This window comes from Indicator indicator, chromosome 1 (genome assembly GCF_027791375.1).
Source record: "Indicator indicator isolate 239-I01 chromosome 1, UM_Iind_1.1, whole genome shotgun sequence".
Lineage (NCBI taxonomy): Eukaryota > Metazoa > Chordata > Aves > Piciformes > Indicatoridae > Indicator > Indicator indicator.
The window spans coordinates 62,704,853-62,724,559 of NC_072010.1; the positions used below are offsets into that span (position 1 = coordinate 62,704,853).

General features: G+C 40.6%; 2 protein-coding genes across 2 annotated transcripts; one reads left to right on the top strand and one right to left on the bottom strand.

Moving 5' to 3' along the window:
• Positions 1-3,357: 3,357 nt before the first annotated feature.
• LIG4 (DNA ligase 4) lies at positions 3,358-6,093 on the bottom strand. The gene has a single exon (XM_054385560.1). It carries the CDS (start codon positions 6,091-6,093, stop codon positions 3,358-3,360), a length of 2,736 nt encoding a protein of 911 aa, XP_054241535.1.
• Positions 6,094-7,171: 1,078 nt separating this feature from the next.
• ABHD13 (abhydrolase domain containing 13) lies at positions 7,172-19,142 on the top strand. Its single transcript, XM_054384090.1, has 2 exons — positions 7,172-7,197; positions 17,959-19,142. The coding sequence occupies exon 2, from the start codon at positions 17,994-17,996 to the stop codon at positions 19,005-19,007; it is 1,014 nt and encodes a 337-aa protein (XP_054240065.1). The 5' UTR covers positions 7,172-7,197; positions 17,959-17,993; the 3' UTR covers positions 19,008-19,142.
• The last annotated feature ends 565 nt before the right edge of the window (positions 19,143-19,707 follow it).

Consider the following 19,707-nt stretch of genomic DNA (forward strand, 5'->3'; position numbering starts at 1 on the left):
TCTGATGTATGACAACATCTGAAATTTCACCAGCCCGGTATGGTCAACACACCCTGCATTTCCACTAACAAGTCAGAGAAATCATACAAAGAAATATTAAAAAACTGGTCCATGGCAAGACTATCATACTTCAATGCAAGCTTTCCACAGGCTTTTGATTACAAAATCACACTGTATCAGCTTGAGTATACACCTTTCAAAGAAAAAAAAAAAAAAGATGTGAACTTGTTTTAATAAACTGTTTAATAAACAAATGAAGGGCAAAAACTTCTCCTGGGCTACTGAAGTTTATTGCCTGTGCAGAACTGCCACTGTAACTAGACAAGGAATTGGGCCATCATTCATCAACACAACTGCAGACAGGATGGGTGCCTACTAGATGTTCTGCTACAGTAGGTCTGGAAAGCTGTGCTCATTTCTCCATCACTAGCAGCATTTCTGCAAAGTGCCATTTAAAAGATAGTGAACAGGAACAATATCAAACTGCAAGATCTACAGTAATTTTTCCCCTCTTTTTTCTTTATCCACTTCTTCAGGATTATCATCTTCAAAACAAACTTAAAACTTTACATTACAATGCAAATTGGAACACTTGGTCCAAGTGCTTCTAAACGAAATAAAATTATCAGCTTTACATGAAATATAAATAAGCTAAGAAATCTTAACCTACAAACCTCCTATTTTCAAAGATCTAAATGTAATTAAGAAAACGGGAGTATCTATTGCAGTAAGAAATACAACAGACTAATATTTTATAATATCAGTTCAAACATTAGGTTAATGCTTCAGGTATTTTGACTCCAGCTTTGGCTCTCTCTTAAACAGTTTTGAATGGGTGACAATTCCATAATAAGAGAGGCTAGTTTTGTATGTCAACTTTTTTTTTTTTTTTTCACAAATACATAAAAGACATTGTTTTGGACACAGGCACCCCTTTGATCCACATCAGCTCTTACTGCTACCTACAAATCTTTTCATTAATCCATAGATGTTATGCCTGAAAATTCTCTGCATATCTCCTTAACTTTTTAAGAAAAACTTGTATATGGACAATATATTCTTACTTTTTGAATCCTTTGTGTTTTCCTTCAGTACAATCTAGAATTTTCTGAAAACTAAGCAGATTCACAAAGTTCTTCCCTACTCCTATCTTCCTGTCACTACTGTTCTTCCATGAGAATCCCTTTGCTTAGAATATCCAGGGATTGTCCTGTCCCCTGACTTACGATCCATGCAGTCCACCCACCTAAGCTGCTACGTAAAAGAAACCTGTCAAAAGAAAACCTGACCTGCAATGTCTATATTTTTATGGCATAGTAGCAAGAGTCAAATTTTACACTGACATATTAAATATGACATTTTAAAATGTGTAAATTTACTAAATGGCAGCCAAAAGAAGATATGCCATTTAAAATTGCATGACATTATCCACTCTATTAATTATCATGCCACATAAAAAATCCATGATTAAGAACTAGGAATTCATTTGTAGCTATAACTGAGGCAAATTACAAAATAAAACAAGCTAAAACAGCATACTGCACTTGCAAGTGTCTTTTTTTATTTGTGAAAAGTACTTTCAGTTTAAATAAATACAAAAATAAACCTTCAGTACACAGTGTACAGAAGAGTCAATAAAAAGAGTAACAATATTGCTGGTAAGTTGCAAGTTCTAGATTCCACAACCTTGCACAGCTTTGAGAGGACAAAAAGACAGTGTGGAATCAATACATTTCAAATACATGTTTTGAAATCACCTTTAGATGCCAAAGTGAGGTATTTCATAATGTCTCAGGAGTCAGCTGTAATTTATATTTGCCTTTGCTTCTCTTAATTTTCCTAACTAGGATCACCTAAACTATATATTTCACTGAAACCCATTGAAGAGAAATCTGTGTGGGTATGAAGACAAACTCTCTTTGTATTGTCTATTTATAAATCAGAATATATGACATTACCCAGAAGTAGTCAAATAAGTGAAATGTGAAGCATTATAATTCACATATACCAATTTTCTATAGAGGAAAAATAATGCACTGTCTTTCAGTATATAGCATTCCATGTATATAAAAAAATATTCTGCTTTTTAACAATTTATGTGGGGGGCTTAAGAAGAGTGGTTATTACATTTTTACCTAAATGTAATCAAATAAAAAGGGAGCTCTTAATATTTACACTGAATATATGAGATAGGAATAAACTTCCTTCCAGTTAGTCTTTAAGATAACATTTCTCAATTCTTTTTATGGTATTTTTTCATATGAACATAACCACAAAAAGCACTGCAGGAACAGGTCAGCCCAAACCTGGTTCTGTGCGAACAGCCCAACAGCAGTTCTGCTTGATACCCATACTGGTGCAACAAGAACAGTGGCTTCGACTTTAATGCATTAATTTTGAAAGGAGACATCATCTAGCAGAGTAAAATAAAAAGCTTTACGCTTTTCAAAAGAATGCTCTCTCACTAAAAACAAAACAAAAAAAGGAAATACTTTCAAAATAGATTTTATTTACTAATTGAAAAATAATACATTGAAACGGGTATTTGAGATGAATCCAACACTTCTGGAATAGTTTATGAAACATTGTTTGAAAGATAAACTGATAGTTCCATGCAAAAGCCTAGTCCTGCCACACTTCATGGTTTAACTGTAACCATAATGAGCACAGGCGGTCATGACTGTTATTAAGTAATTGATTTATATTTTACATATATATATATAGGTCATTATTAATTCATTAGCACCTCATTCAGAAGATTAGGTTCTATTTTACGATGGCTATTTACACAATAAATGTAATATTCTAAATGCAATATTCTAAAACTAAAGTGCTACTGAGGCTCTGTGGGGCTCAGTGATAAAACTAATGTAAACAAATTAAAATAGTACAGGGTTTATAAACGACTAAATTCAATAGCATATGGAATACACACAAAAAAATTCCACAAAAAAACATGAATGTAATTGTAAATTGATAAATAAACAATAAGTTAAACAGCAGAATCTCCACGAAATATTAATTATTGTCTCCACCTTTAACAATGGAGGACAACACCATTAATAGTTAGGAATACTCTTATTTAAAATATTCTGTCTTCCTGAGAGCTCTTTATTAAGTAAAATGCTTACATCATCTATCTTGTGGTGCTTTTTTTTCTCCTCCAACACAGTTTCGGCATCCCTTTGATTCCAGAACACTGTAATTAAAAGCCTTCCTCTGATTTCAACAATATACTGTTATTTAGCCAGGTTGCTTTAAAGAGATAAAAACATACCAAAAATTCAAGGCAATCTTGTAATATTCAAATCCCCTCACACCAACAAGAATATTTTTGCTGTAAGCTTAAAAACTACTTTACATTAAATATTGATTTTCATTCTTTGGGGCTCCTTCCTCCACTGACTGTGTTACCCACAGTTCAGATACAATTTTAAATTTCTTCCTAAACTTTCTCCTGAGTGCTTTCATGTCTTCTACTCGGGAACAATCTTCTCCTATAACAACATGGGAGACACCCTCTTCAAGGCAAGAGACTACTTTTGCACCATAAAAACGGAGCTCCAAAGCTCTAATTGATAGTGTTGTTCCATGGATTTTGGTTCTGGGCTCATTAACAACAGCATAATAGTCCACATAAATAGTGTTTCCTCTGAATATACTGAGCTGACAGCTGTTCCATGAATAGCGTTCTTCTAACTCTGCAATCACGTCCAAAGGCATCACCTTATTGTCTTTCATTCTCGAGAACACTTCCTTGAGTTGCCCAACATCTGTGTCTGCTGTGTAGCTGTCTCCGTAACAATCATATTCACGAGCAAAATGTTCTTTTGTGTCTGGAGACATGTGAATCATAAAGGCTGGCTGCCAAGGCACCAGCATTTTGGACTGAAAACACTGAAGAAGCCACTCTGCCCTCACCACATCGTATTTGTTGGAAGCAACGATGTTCTTCACTCTGACATTCTCTGCTCCTGCGATGACACAGTAAGTCTCAGGCCCTGGGTTCTGTACCACACTGCCACCAAATTCAGCTATTCTGCTTTCCAGTTCAGATTTTGAGTATTTTACTGTTCCAGTCATAACACAAAATTCAACATCTTCAAATACGTTTGAAACCTTGTTTACACTAGAAAGATCAGGAGCTTTAAATTGTTCAGCTATTCCAATTATCTTCTTCACCTTTGATACAGTTTTCCTTTTTTTCTCTTGTGGCTCATCATACTCATCTATATGAAGATGCTTAGATGCCAGCTTTCCTTCTGCTTTGCTTCTGAGATCTTGTAACATGTCTAAAGTCATGCACTCGTACCATTCTTTGTCCTCTCTTATCTTCTCAATTCGGGGGAATCTCAAAGTGCAGTCAGTTTTGTACATGTCACTGTTAACAATCTCGGCTGCCTTGACCTGAACTATGACAGAGTTGCAAGGTTCAATGTACATTTCAGGTTTCTCGGTTCCACACAAAATGTTACAGGGAGGGTCCTTCCTATGATAAGGTTTCCAGTGTTTAGCCAGTTTCAAACCCAGGTCATACAACTCCTTCATAGTATAGCCAGAGCCAACACGACAAACAGAGTGGAAAATAGTAGGTTTTTCATTTGGAGGGGGAGTCTCTGCAATAGCGCACAGAAAATGAGACATCATTCCACCACGTGAGCCCTTCCCCCAGTAACCACCAACAATTAAAAGGTCTAGCTCATCCATAAGCCCACTGACGTATTCTGGCTTGATTTTTAACCAGCCTTCCCCACGTTTGTCAGGCTTGTAGGTGGACATGGGATCTTTCACCATAATGCCTTCCTCCCTATTATCTATTGCTTCATTTAAAGCATCAATTACATTTTTTCTTGTTCTGGCACTTCTTTTCTGTACAATATGTATTCTGCCTGTTACCGGGGTAAATACACTAGTTAAGATTTCATATCTTTTGCTTAGTACTTCGTGCCCCAACTTCTGATCATTAACCATCAATACATCAAATACACAGAAGCAGGTCTGCAGATCAGAGTCCTCCACCATTCTTTTTATGTCAAATTTGTTTCCTTTATGCATAAAGGTTTGCGTCTCAGGATTGTACGCCATCATTTCACCATCAAGAATGCAATTTTGTATATTGCTTTTAAATACATTATGAATAAATGGTGTTAATGAACCATCAAGGGGGGAAGCCCCAAACTGCTGAGTATAGTCAAACCCATTTCGGGAGAAATATTTATACACGTCTCCATCTTTGTGCATCTGCATACGTTCACCATCCAGCTTAGTTTCTATGTAGAATACCTGGTTATTCATCTGTTTCTCAATTTGCTGGACATCAGCAATAGCAGCAAGCATTGGTTTAAAGGCTGAAAACAACATGATAGAAACATCACTAAGTGAGACAGAGGGATCATGCAGCTGTCTGCAAACCTTTTCCAAATCAGTTGTGACGTTGTGCAATTCAACAGCATCAGGATGAAAAATGGAAAATATAGTTTGCTGACTAACACCAAGCTTTAGATCCTTTATGATCATCCGGATGAGCCATTTTTGTTCCAGTGCTGTGCTCTGGGTAATTAACTTGCGAAGACTTTTTTTTAATAGATCTTTGTTTTTAGCAGTGTTATTATTAGCTATTGCATCTAAGTGTTCATTGACTTGTTCTATTGTCAGTCTGCCTTGTTTTGGACTTCTAGGTTTTAACACAAAGTATGCGATCATTGCGAAATCTCCAGCATCTCCACGTGAGCCAGCAGGTGTTCTGTAATTCAAAAGCTTCGCAGCATCTTTTCCATCCTTCGGTAAATTGAGCAGTTCAATATATAGCTTTGCAAGCATAGTTTCTTTAATCCCATATGCCATCCTTTCTCTTTCCAGTTGTGGAAGAATAAGTCGCATAGCAGGATAAAAGGAATCTGTCACGTCTTTCTCTTTGTCATGAAGAGCTTTATGGAACTCTCTCCAGGAATCCAGAAAATCCTTGAAACACTTAATTTTCTCTGGACGAGATTTACATTTCTGTATTCGCTCCAGAGTACAACACAGATCTGCAAAAGGCACATGAGAGGCCACTGTTTTTTCAGAATGCTGAGAAGTAGGTGTGGAAGCCATCTGAGTCTGTTTTTCACTAGGAAGAGGAAAAAAAACATGTATTTGTAGTGAAAGAAAACATCACAATATTACTCATTATCAATAAATAAATACTCAAGTAGGATTTGCTGATTTTCTCGTATTTCTGATGAGGATTTAACTGCTACCTTTACTTAAAGGCCCCCAGCTGGCACCACTGTTCTTTGTTACAGGTGAGACTCAGCACCCAGGCTGCAACACTCCAGCACAAGAAATCACCCAGACAAGACGAAGGCAAGACAGGAGGAGAAGGCATCACGCACCCTTCTCGCTGCTGTGCAGGCAGGATTTTTCACTGCTATGAGACTGATTTCCTCCACCACTCGCTCCTGGAGCTCAGCTCATTCTCATCACCAGCCCGCCCTCGGCCCACTTGTCCCCCAGCTCCTCGCGCCCGGCAGCTCCCCGGCGGCTGAAGAGACGAGCCGGGTACACAGGGGTGGCGCTGAAAGAGTGGGGCCCTGCGAGGCCGGGTGCCGCTCTCGGTGAGGGCGCAGTGCGACCAGGGGCGAGGGGTGGCGGCCAGAGCGCTCCCGGTGCTCCTCCCACCGGCATCCCGCCCGCACCACCCCTCTTCGGTGCTGCCGTAGACACGGTGCTAGAGTAAACGGACATCACCCGGGGGCACCTTCTGCTTTACACCAGCCGAGTTAACTTCGGAGCGGGGAAAGAAGAGCTACCACCAGAGGAAACTTACGCGGAACCGTGTTACTCGCAGAGCCGGGATCAAACTGCCGCCCTCCATTCCCGGAAAGGAAGGAGCACCCCGATGACATCACAGCGCGTGCCCCTCCCCAGGCTCAGAGTTTCGACAGCGCCAGGGAGTTCCCGGCCAGCGAGCCAGTAGTAGCGACGGCAGAGGCTGCGCCTGCGCAGTTGCCCCCGCGGCCGGGAAGCGCTAGAGAAGCTTGGGGCAGGGGAAGGCGGGGAAAAAAGGCGAGAGAACCCTGACCCGGAAGTGGAGGCCGCGGCGAATGTGATTTCCTGCCTCGGAAGAAGCGGTGGTTGAAGTTGCGTGTTGGGGTTTGTGCTAGGCTGAGCTATCGTCGGCGGCTGCCGCCGCGGCCGTACGAGAGGATGCGGCGGGTGGGTCTCGCCTCGTCTCGGGCCGGCCCCGCGGCGCGGGGAGGGTGGTGGGGTAGGAATAGGTGGTGGGCCGTGCTGGGCCAGCGCCGTCCCGTCCCCGTAAGGCCGCGACGGGGCGGGGAGGGAGCCGGGGCGCGCCTGCGGGGGCAAAAGCGGTGCGGGGGAGGTGGGCGGCCGCCGGCAGATTCGGTTTTGGTTTGGTATTCAGGGTCTCACTGTGACTGACAAGCGGGCCGGAGTGGGTGGCAGGCTGTCCTGTGGGGCGTGTGGCTCCTGCGCCGGCTCTTCGGGACGTCTCTCCTGAGGTACTGCTGCGTCGACTGCGCCGTTAAAAGTTCCCTCCGGTGCTTTCCTGTGAAACCATGGGAGAGCTTTTGCGTTTCGCAGCAGGATTTTTCTCTAGTGTTTCGTCCGTCTCCGTTTCTATATGGAACGATTTCTGCAAATGAAGGTGCTTGTAGAGGATGAAGCAGGCGATGATAACTTTACTTACCTTGCCAAGCAAATACATTGAAAAGTCTGGGCAGGATGTTTCTTTCACATAGAAATGGAAATAATTTCATATGCTTGGAAAGTAATATGCTTTAGAAGCCCATGACTGCAAGAAAGCTAAGGCTCCAACACAATACATGTATGTTGTTTTGGGTTTTTTTCACACAGTATTAATATAATTCATAGACGTGCTTGTATGGCTCATTAAGATCTGTCAGTTGGGAAGAGAAGTAGAATAAGAGTTAAGGGGTAAACACTTCCTGTTACGAATATGTACCACTTGAGGCAGAGCTGTGGAAGTTTGCTGTTTCAAATAAGTAGGATTAGTGGCTCGCTGATTTTAGAAGCTAGAGTTCTTCAATGTCTGATACTTAATTGTTGCTATTCTGTTTTTCCTGTTTTAGGAGTAGTTAGTTTATTGTTTACTTAGTATTTCTACTTATAGAAGTCTTCTGAATAAGCTATATGTAAATGCAAAGCTTGCATCAATCTTGTCTCTTGTCTGGAGGATGTGGAGTGTAGGGGAAAGTGCAGTAGAAAGAAACAGATGTCTTTACATATTTCTTACGTTTGGTAAAAAATAACCCCATTTTATTTGTTTGTGTTTAAACCATGAAATTTGAAGGATTGCAGACTTTAAGGTTGCTCATAATACTAAAAGTTACTTTTAAGGAGGCAATGTATAGAATCACAGAATCCTTTCAGTTGAAAAGACCTCTAAGATCATTGAGTCCAACTGTCAACCTAGGACCACCATGGAATGTAAATCTATCATAACTTTGCTGTTATGTGCTATGTATGTTTTATACTGTGTGTTGTATATATAGTTCAGGACATTTTAATGTGATTCTTGAACTTCGTTGTAAGATGTTTTCAAGTCTTTCAGATGTTTCAAACAAGAACTGAACTTAATAGGCGGAGCATGAACATAATATGCATGATTTCATCAGTAAAGCAGGTGTAACTTCTAGGGGTATTGGCTGTTACCACTTCATTTTTCATTTTATACATCTTACTGATTTCCCTCTACTGTAAGAAAAATTCAGCTTTTTTTTTTTTTTAATTCAAAAAAGGAAATATTTGAGACCAGTATTACAAAGTAAGAATTTACTTTGTCATACAAATCTTTAGGGAAAAACAAAAAAAAGAAAAAACAATCCAAAACCAACCTATTAATTGAATTTTCTCAATATAATGCTGTAAAGAATGAAAAAATAATAGGAAATGGCTGGGAAACACTCTTGCCTATTCGCAGTAGAAGGTGGTGTAAGCATCCAGGGAGGTCGTTGAAGCCTCATCCCTGGAGGTTTTTAAGGCCAGGCTGGACGTGGCTCTGGGCAGCCTGATCCAGTGTGAGGTGTCCATGCCCATGGCAGGAGATTGGAACTGGATGATCCTTAAGGTCCCTTCCAACCCTGACAGTTCTGTGATTCTGTGATTTTCTTCCAGTTAACTGAAGATTGTATTCATAATTGATGGGAGTAACACAAGGGACATAGACAGCAAGTTAAAGAGTTGGGTTTATCCTTTACTTAAAACAACAGGAAAAAGAAAGCAAGCAAAACAGTAATAGTATGACCAAGATAAATGATGATAATAGAACAAAGATAAGATATATCAAGGTAATGCACCTATTCATTATTGCATAAGGTTAGCAGTAGTGATTAAGAAAAATACATTGCCAATTGCCCAGCTACTTTACCATCATCCAGATACCACAGTCGCTGGGGAGCCCTGGTTGCAGTGAGGATTTGGAGAGCATTTCCTGGCAGTTGGGAAGTGGTATGCAGTGCATCCACACGTAGGTGAGGCTTCCAAAGTCACTGCAAGAGGATCCAGCTTTTATATGGTTGAATAAACAAGTTTACGTAACTTTGAATGCAGGAATGGCTTTTGTTCTCCTGTTAGATTCTTCCCCTAGCCTGTCCAGGGCCCAGGGAGGAACTAAGGGAGTGTACCTACCTATTTTGTTTTGACTACATTCTGCCCAATAGGGCCAAACACCTGGCCACATGGCCTTGACAGTCTTTCAGATACGGTCTTGACAGTCTGTCAAGCAGGGCCAAACACCTGGTTGCATGCAGGGCTTTGATTTTCCAAAAAAGACCAAACACCTGCTTATGTGGCCTTGATATTGTACTAAATAAAGTAAGTTAATTGCATTCTCATACCATTTCATCCCTGCTCATGATTGTATTTTGTGTAAGCTACACCTTTCCCGATTGAGTGTGCATATTTTGCTAATGGTTATATGCTAAGAATAGATACATACCCTGCTAGTGAGTGGATATTAAGAGTGCATAATGTTTGAATGGGATGTGATATACAACTAGAGGTCAGCTTTGGTTTGGGCCCTATTTTTCAGGCCTCAGTACTTCAGTTGGGCCTTTGACCTACAGATAAACCCCGTTCCTCATAATCTGTCTGGTAGTAAATTAACTTTAGATTCAGGTATCAGGTGTAAAGGCCTTGTCCTTTGCCTTTCAGTTAGTCTCTGCTCATTGGTCATGGTGATAACTTGTATTCCTTTTGTAACATCTGTAATCAGTTGTATGAAATGGGAGAAAAACGTGGCAGCCATGAGAACATACCTAGTTCCCAACTTTCAACATTTGGACAGGTATTTGAGCCAATTTCTGCATTTCTTTTGTTAACTGTTTTACCACTTTCACACTATCATCAGTTTGCAAACAACAGTTAGATTTGTTAAATTTCCCACAGACTCCTTCTTCTTCCCGCAACAAATAATCTAAAACAGGCGATGTTGGAAAAATTGCATTTCTCATTTGAGTAGATTCGTCAGACAGAAGATTAAGAAACACAGCTGTCTGGTTAGTATTTCCAAGACAGCCTGTAATCTAATTATCCAATTCAAATTATAAATGGTAGCATCATTTTCTAAGTGGACTGTTTCAGTAGACAGGTAAATTTAGTTGTGCAGGATCTGCAAAACGAAATCCTATACAAGGTAGTTATTCTTGCAAGTAACATGTAAGGGCAAGTTCCCGTTTTTCTTGTCCAGGTTTCATGATGAGAATTATATTGTCCTTTCCTACTTCAGCCAGTTCAGGAGGGCTGCTGAGCTGTTGCACCCACACTTTTGCCTCACTGTTGAGGCCAGTAGATCCAAGTCCTGTATTACCATGAACAGTGGTAATTTGGGGTGGATCTTGCTTTACCACGGTTTTCAAAACTGGCAATTTTGTGCCACTCTATCATGGGGTTGAATGATTAAATCTTGTCCACGATTATTCAATAGGATTACTTTAATTTCTCCTTGATAATATGAATCTGCATCAGTCACTTGCCTCCATAATATTAACACTTTCAAAGCCATGTTGGAGCATAGGGGTCTAGTCTTGCAGCATCTGGTGTGGCCCAGTAAGGCCACCCAGGAAGGCACCTGGAGCAATTCCTCAGTAAATTTCTGGAATGATTTCTCAGTAAGTCAGAGTCTCACTCACTGTCAAAAGTTTTACCTGAAAATTGGATGTGGTCATGCGTGTGAGGGAGGTCTCCATTTCCCCAGTGGGCCTGTTGTGAAGGATGTGCAGCACATCTGTGAGATGGGTTCTTTATTGGGATAAGCTCCCCTCTCCCAGTTTTCCTTAGCTGCTCTTTCAACAGCCCATTCATTCATTTGACCAATCCTTTAGCTGTGGGTATATGGTATTGTCCTGGTTTAGAGCGGGACAGATCCTCTATTGCCTCGAGAGGGGCAAAAGAATAATGCTCACACAACTGGATAGTGATGGAAAGTTTGAATGGAAAAGCAATTGGTGCTCTACAGAGCTAAAGAGCATAGTGATAAAAGATACCCCAAAACGTACAGAGTTCTTACACCACACCCCAAAAGCCCCCCCCCCACTTCCCTTCTCCCCACTTGGGGTGCACCCAAAACCCATGAAATTTGAAGGATTGCAGACTTCTTCCTTCTTTCTTTCTCCTTCTTCTCTCCTGTCCCCACACTACTAGGCTAGTCCTAGGCTAGCCAGGCCCGAGACTGCGCCCCACGTCTTATCCTGGCGTTAGGCCTAAGATACTCCCCCACTTTTTACATGATACGGAAGCATCTCCCCTGGTAGCAATGAGAGAAGAAAGAGACAGTGACTTTGCAGATGGATTTATAGGGTGCAGCATTTATGGGTAGAAATACATTGTTTCATGTGCCCACCTACTGGGTGGACACTGGACATCAGAGGTGTAACTTAATGTGGTAGCCCAGGAGACACCCACCCTAAACTGCCATGGGTATGTGAAAAGCCCACTGAATATTTTTCTGCTCATCATATTGTACACCATTTGCCAGATTTGTCCTGGTAATTTTCCCCTCCCTAGTTGCCCTTTCACGATGTTAGGCACCAGGCATTTATGAGTGGGTTGGCACAGGGAATGTTGGGCAATTATAGATTTGATTATATCAAGTGACATTATTATGCCATGTTCTTGAGTCCATCTCTAACTGGCTTTTTCTCTAAGGTGCCCACATTTTTGGTGTGCCCATTTCAACAAGCCTTCATGATCCTTCTTCTGAGGGAAATCCAGTCTGGCTTGGGAAGTCTTTGCCTGCGTTGTCTGCAACAGGGCGGTAGAGTTGCTCCAGCATGTCTGTGATACTGTGAGGATCAACGTGAAACACGGTAACCTTAGTCCTTTGTACCGTTTCCCAGATATTTTCCCACAATTCTTTTCCCCACACTTCTTTGAAATATATTTTCCAATCCTTGGCTACCCATGTTGGCAACCAGGTAGCTAACCCATTAGCTACTGACCAGGAATCAGTGTATAAATGGCATTCTTCCAAATGTTCCTGTTTCAAGACCGTATAGACAGCCTATAATTGAGCATATTGACTGCTTTTTCCTTCCCGATGTCTCTAAAAATTTCTCTCAATGGGGATGGTAAGCTACCGCTTTCCAAAACCTCTTTCCTTCTGTGTATTTAGCTAACCTATCTGTAAACCAACCATGTTCCTTTTCAAGAGGCATTAACTGATCTAAAGTCTTTACTTATCACACTGGGGACTCCTGTTCAACAGTCAGAATTTGTCTCTTGGTCCCTTGTGGGGGCAGCAGCTACCCACTCATGGAGGGTGGCTGCTCTACCAACTCCTACTTTGGCTCTGTCCTGAATATACGATTTCCACTTGATGATATTTGATTCCTTGGCATGTCCAATTTGATGGGTCTTTGCAGAACTTATAATTCACTGCATGACAGGAATTTCAGGATGGAGAGCCACTTCATGTCCTGTTGTAAGTTGTTCTGTTTCTGCCAATGCCCAATAACATGCTAATAACTGTTTCTCAAAGGGTGTATAATTGATTCCTGCCTCTGTCAGTTTTCTCCCCCAAAAACCCAGGGGAACCCTTTTTTCTTCCCCTGTTTTTGCCAGACTCCAATTGGCATGTGCCCCATTTACAGATACATTTAACTCCACTTCTCCATTGTGCATGGGCCATACATCTAAAGCCCTTTGAATAGCCTCTTTTGCTTATTCAAAGGCAGCCAGCTGCTTATCTCCCCACTGAAAATAATATTTTTAACTTGTCACTTTATATAGTAGAGCAAAGGTTCGTCCTAAATGTAGAATATGCAGTCTCCAGAAACCGAATAGTCTGGTAAACCTCTGCACCTCATTCTTATTTTGTGGTACTGCAAAATCCAAAATTTTCTGTTGTTACTAACTTGGTCACAGCAGGAATTTGCACAGGAGGCATTTTCATTTTCCTGCCAAAACTGGTCAGGTACTAACAAGATTTTTTTTACTCCAAATTGATCCCAACCATTGGGGAGATTCGAAGTCAGTCCCTTCAAAATATCTATCCCTGTAACATATTCTGGGAAAGGAACAATCATAACTGGATACAATGTCTCAGCAGGTTCCCTATTTTCATTTCTATTTGTGTTTGTACATCTTTGCTTTGTTTCCCTCTTAAACTGGTAATAATTACAGGTTGTCCTGTAAATTTCCTAGGATTCCCATGTATCAGGGAGGGCTCTCTGCTCCAGCGTCTATTAAGGCTCTTACTGTTTGTGAGGGCCAGTTGTTCTGAAGTAGCTGAAGATCCACATTGGGCCAACAGTCCTTGTGCACCATTGCAAGATACAGGAGAATCACAACATGTGTTCTTCATAATTCAGCATAGATGTCCTGGATTAATACAGCAATACAGCCTTCTCCCACAAGGCCCACTCTTTACACACAGACAGGAGGGAAAGTTAGCAAAAAACAAAACAAAAGACCCCACACCTGGGTTGAGGTAGATGCTAAGATGCACAGTTACCTTAGCCTGTTTGCAGAAAAGCACAGCAAAATGCAGAACGAGCAGCAGAAGCCAGAGACCTAACACCCCATACTCCTGACCTGCAGCCAGCCTAGCAGAAAAGCCCAACACCCCTGACTTGGAAACTGGAAGCAGCAGCTGGAACAGGAAGCCTCTCATGTTACAGTCCGAACTTCAAGCACTATAATACTTTGCATCAGTCAGCACTTTCATTTTGAACCTGGCGTGATGGCAGCATGGTATGAATAGCAGCAGCAGATTCAACTCAACACATGACAATAGAGGTTTTGTGTTATAAAATATTGTATTGTAAACTGAAAGGTTTATAACTTCCCATCCAGTACAACAGTAATGGGAAATGAAGACTGAAAGATTTTTTTTTTTAATACGTATTTTATATGTGTAGTCTTGTAGTATGTTGAGCAGTCTTAAATGCCACAGACTGCAAAAAGTGTTGAAGAACACCTCACCACCCACTGAAAATTACTGTATTATCTTACCCTTTTTATTTATGTCTTTTAAGTGGAAATTTCGTTCTGCTTCTGTCATCTTTTATTGTCAATTACAGGTCAACCAAGATAATACTTGTAAGACCTGCTGCTTTGGGCTGAACAGAAAGCATGGTTTGCAGCTTTATTGAGAATTAATTTGTATGGACTTGGTTTACTGTTTCTTCTGGACTTGTGTTCTTATTTGAGAAATCATCATTTTCCTTTCTAGTAATCTTTCAGTTATTACTGGAAGGAAGAAGGGAAGAACCTAGGTGAAACTTGCATCAGTCCTCTAGCTAACAAGTCTTACAGTAAGATGTGAAGTTAGAGCCATGGTCTGATTCAAGTCTGGAAATGGACAAACTAGTGGTTTCACATAGCTGATAAGAAAACTTTAGTAGTGCTTGTTATTTCAGATTAGTCAGTTTTACTGAAATGTGTAGGTGGCCATGAAAAGTTTGTGGCTGTGTAGTTTACCCCTCCTGCTAACTACCGTATATTGAGTTCCAGCTGTAGGGTGTATTGCTTTTGCAACTCCAGTAGCAAAGTTTTTATCTATACATATGGAAGTAATCCTGCAGCAGCAGTGTATCAGTAGCACAGTGTTTTGATACTATCCTACTGAAATGACAATGGAAGCAGTACACAATCAAAACTATCATGGATTATAAAATCGGTTCTATCAGCCTTTGAATACCGATCCTTAGTGTATGTGAGATAGCCATCTGCATAACTTATCACCTCATGATGGTTTTTTTAGTAGTTGTTTTTAATGGTGGGTCTCCTGCTCATTTGTGAATGGCTTATAAAGCATTTTTTGAGTCTTTCATTGTATAAGAAAGTAAGTAGCATTTTGAAGGAGAATGTTACTGAGTCTTTGTCAGTGTTCTTATAGTCTTGAAATGTAATCCAGGAAATATTTGTCAGCTTCATTAAGAAGTTCATAAAATTGTGAGAATGTTTTCAGTTAGAGTGGACTTTTAAAGGCCATCTAGTCCAACCACTTGCAGTGAGCAGGGGCATCTTACAGGAGATCCCTGTTTATCCAAATTCTGACCAACCTGACCTTGAATGTTTCCAGGGATGGAGCATGTACCATCTCTTTGGGCAACCTGTTCCAGTATTTCACCACCCTCATTGTAAAAAATTTCTTCCTTATGTCTAGTCTAAATCTCCCCTCTATTAGTTTAAAAACATTACTCCCTGTCTTATTGCAGCAGCCCCTGCTAAAAGGATTGTTTCCATCTTTCTTATAGGCCCCCTTTGATTACTGAAGGCTACTAGAAAGACTACGCAGAGCCTTCTCCAGGCTGCACAACCCCTTTCTTAATAGCAGAGGTGTTCCATCCCTCTGATCATTTTTGTGCCGTTCTCTGGACCCACTCCAACAGGTCCATGTCTTTACGTGCTAGGGACTCCAGAGTGAGGTCTCACTGGAGCAGATCAGAGTGATAGAATCACCTCCATTGACCTGCTGGCTGTGCATCTTAGGTGCAGCCCAGGATGTGATTTGCCTTCTGGGCTGCAAGCACATATTGATGGCTCATGTCCAGCTTTTCATTCACAAGTACTTCTGCACAGGCCGCTCTCAATCCTTTCTTCTGCTGGCCTGTATTGATACCAGGAGCTACCCTGACTGAGGTGCAGGACCTTGCGCTTGGCCTTGTTGAACTTCCTAAGATTCGCATGAGCTCACTTCTCAAACTTGTCTAGGTCTCTTTGGATGGCATCCCATCTCTCGGGCATGCTGGTTGCATGACTCAGCTTAGTGTCATCTGCAAACTTGCTAAGGGTGCACTCAATCCCATCTGTCTAGGTAACTGATGAAGATATGAAACAGCACTGGGCCTAGTGTGAACCCCTGAGGGACTCCACTTGTCACCCATCTCCATCTGGGCACTGAGCTGTTGATAGCTACCCTCTGGATGCAGCTTTCCAGCCAATTCCTCATTCACCCAAACAGGCCACCCATGAAACGTGTATCTTTCCAGCATAGAGAGAAGGATGTTGTGGATGTCCCTGTCAAAAGCCTTGGAGAAATCCAGATTGGTGACATCCATAGCTGTTCTCTTGTCTACTGCTGTAGTCACCCCATCATGGTTGGTTGCTGAGGCTGAACTTGCCCTTGGTGAAGCTATGCAGGCTGTCTTGAAATCATCTTTCTGTCCTCCATGAACTATAGCACAACTTCTAGGAGGATCTGTTCCATGATCTTCCCAGGCACAAAGGCAAGGCTGACAGGGTCAGTAGTTCCCAGGGGCCTCCTTTAAAGTATCTACTTTGTGTCTCTGATTAATGTGACATCTTTACTAGAGAAATGGATTGCAAGAATTAAATTTTCATAGAGACAATACTTGTGCATAATTGGATGAGGGTATTGAACATGAGCTCATAAATAATACAACAAAGTTGAGATAACTGCTCTCAAGTGTATTTCACTAATCATATATTTGAAGCATATTATGTACAAGCTTAATTTCATATTGCCTTTAATCAGTATGTAAATCTTACAATGTAGCAGATTTCATTTTATTTCTCATTTGTATCTAATTGTTACATAAAATAATTAGAGATGGCATGTTACACTTGAACCCAGCATTGAATAATGTGAGAGATTCTATGTGTGCTGTGAGACATAACTGTCTGTTACAGTTGGAAAGAAGTTCTAATACATTATTAATATTACTCTCCTTTTATGCTGTGTGTGTGTTTCTGTCGTGAGTCTGTTTGCGTGTTTGGACTTTTCAGCAGTGGTACTTATTACTGATGAGAGAATAATGTTAGCTGATTGTTTTCAGTGGTCTTGTGTGATGATGCAATCATGCAGTTAAAGATCTAATGTGTGTTACTGAGCTGATAGCTTTCCACTATCAGTATGAAACAGAATGAATCAAAATACAGCAAACCAGCTGGCGTTAATGTGACTACAGTGTAGTGTCTTACTACAGAGGAGTCTCTTTCTCCTGACCAGTTTGTATTGCTCTGTAATCACAGTTGATGAAGATTCTGGAAGACAGCCACCAAGTGATAGCAGACCTAGTATGCATTGTGAGTTACCACTGGTTGCAGAATGAAGTGCATAGACCTACTGAATGCTTCTCTTGGCCATCATCAGTAGCAACTTAGAATTTAAGGACTACTTGACAAACTGGTCATACGGTCTGTATGGTTGTTCCATCGGTTGGTAGGGAAGACAGAGGGAAAGCATAAGTTTTTTATGATCTTAGTCATCCACTTTTCTAGTACTACTGATGGGCCTTGACTGCTGAAAAAAACGGGATTTTGAAGAGTTCTAAAGCCTCTCCCTTATGACTGCTTCTCTGCTTGTTTTACAGAATTGAATGGTTTCCAATAGTTCAAAGGGAGTTTGCCACCAAGTGTAATGTTTATACTTTAATGTATTGCTTTGCTTTAATTTTCTGCAAGTATGAATGCTTAAATCACTTCCTTGGTTTCCCCTGTATTTATACTTTTTTTTTTTTTTTTTAACAGATTTTACTTGGAGTAAAGGATCACTGACTTCTACAATGGAAAAGTCATGGATGCTTTGGACCTTTGCTAAAAGATGGCTACTAGCATTGGCTTCCTGGTCTTGGAGTCTCTGCCGTATTTGTCTTTTACCCTTGATAGTGACTTTTCACTTGTATGGAGGCATTTTACTACTTGTATTAATATTTGTGTCAATAGCAGGTATATTATATAAATTCCAGGATGTGCTACTTTACTTTCCTGAACAGCCCTCTTCATCACGCCTTTATGTTCCTATGCCTACTGGTATACCACATGAAAATATCTTCATCAAAACCAAAGATGGAGTTCTTCTCAATCTTATTCTGCTGAGATACACAGGGGACAATGCAGCATACTCTCCAACCATCATTTATTTTCATGGGAATGCAGGCAACATTGGCCACAGGTTGCCAAACGCTTTGTTAATGCTGGTAAACCTGAAAGTAAACTTAATTCTTGTTGATTATAGAGGGTATGGAAAAAGTGAAGGAGAAGCAAGTGAAGAAGGTTTGTACTTAGATTCTGAGGCCGTGTTAGACTATGCGATGACTCGGTCTGATCTTGATAAAACAAAAATTTTTCTTTTTGGCCGTTCCTTGGGGGGGGCAGTAGCTATTCATTTAGCTTCTGAAAATTCCCATAGGATTTCTGCCATCGTGGTGGAGAACACCTTTCTTAGCATCCCATACATGGCCAGCACTTTGTTTTCTTTCTTTCCAATGAGATATCTTCCTTTATGGTGCTACAAAAACAAATTCCTGTCCTACAGAAAAATCTCTCAGTGCAGAATGCCTTCTCTCTTCATCTCTGGGTTGTCTGACCAGTTAATTCCACCAGTTATGATGAAACAGCTGTATGAATTATCCCCAGCTCGGACTAAGAGATTGGCGATATTTCCTGATGGAACTCATAATGACACTTGGCAGTGCCAGGGGTATTTCACTGCACTCGAACAGTTCATCAAAGAAGTAATAAAGAGTCACTCCCCTGAAGAAATGGCGAAAACATCATCTAATGTAACAATAATATAATTGATGTTCTTTGGGGTGGGGGGAGTACTTGCACTGTACCTTGATTTGTGAAAAGTGGTAAAAGAATGTTAATTTTTTAAATGTATGTCATGTCTGTACTTGCCTAAAAAGTGAAATTAAACTTGGAAAGGTTTGATGCTTTATTGAGATGTTCCAGATAACTTTTACATTTGCAGCATTGTAAATGAACCATTTTATGTCTTTCTTTTTTGGTATCTCTGTTTATTCCATTTGTTTGATATGTACAATGGATGCTATTAAAGGAACTTACTACAAAAGTAGTACAGAATGTATTTAGAACAATGGGAGGCACTTCAGTGTTCACTGCTATATGTGTTGAGCTTTTTGGACAGTCATGGTTAGCACAATAATTTGTAGTTTCTCTTAGAGTTTCTTTGAAGTGTACCATGCATGAGGTTATTCCTTGAAATTTTATATTATGCAAGGTGGGAAGTCTTCAATGTGCTGAGTAATATAAAATAGCATTAATGGTAGAGTATCCTTGCGGGCGTACCATCCTGGGTTATTACTGTTCTTTTTATGGTTATGCATACATACATATTTCAAACTGCAACTGAAGAGGAAAAGACACTTTCCCTGTGTTCATTTTACTATTTGTAGTATAGTAGTGCCCAGAAAGTTGTGTGCCTAAACATCATGGTTACAGGATCTTGCCCAGGTAGTTTCTTCGTAGAAAATA

Bases quoted from the DNA above. Each gene is read 5' to 3' on its own strand.
- LIG4 (XM_054385560.1), bottom strand. From the start codon at position 6,093: ATGGCTTCCACACCTACTTCTCAGCATTCTGAAAAAACAGTGGCCTCT.
- ABHD13 (XM_054384090.1), top strand. From the start codon at position 17,994: ATGGAAAAGTCATGGATGCTTTGGACCTTTGCTAAAAGATGGCTACTA.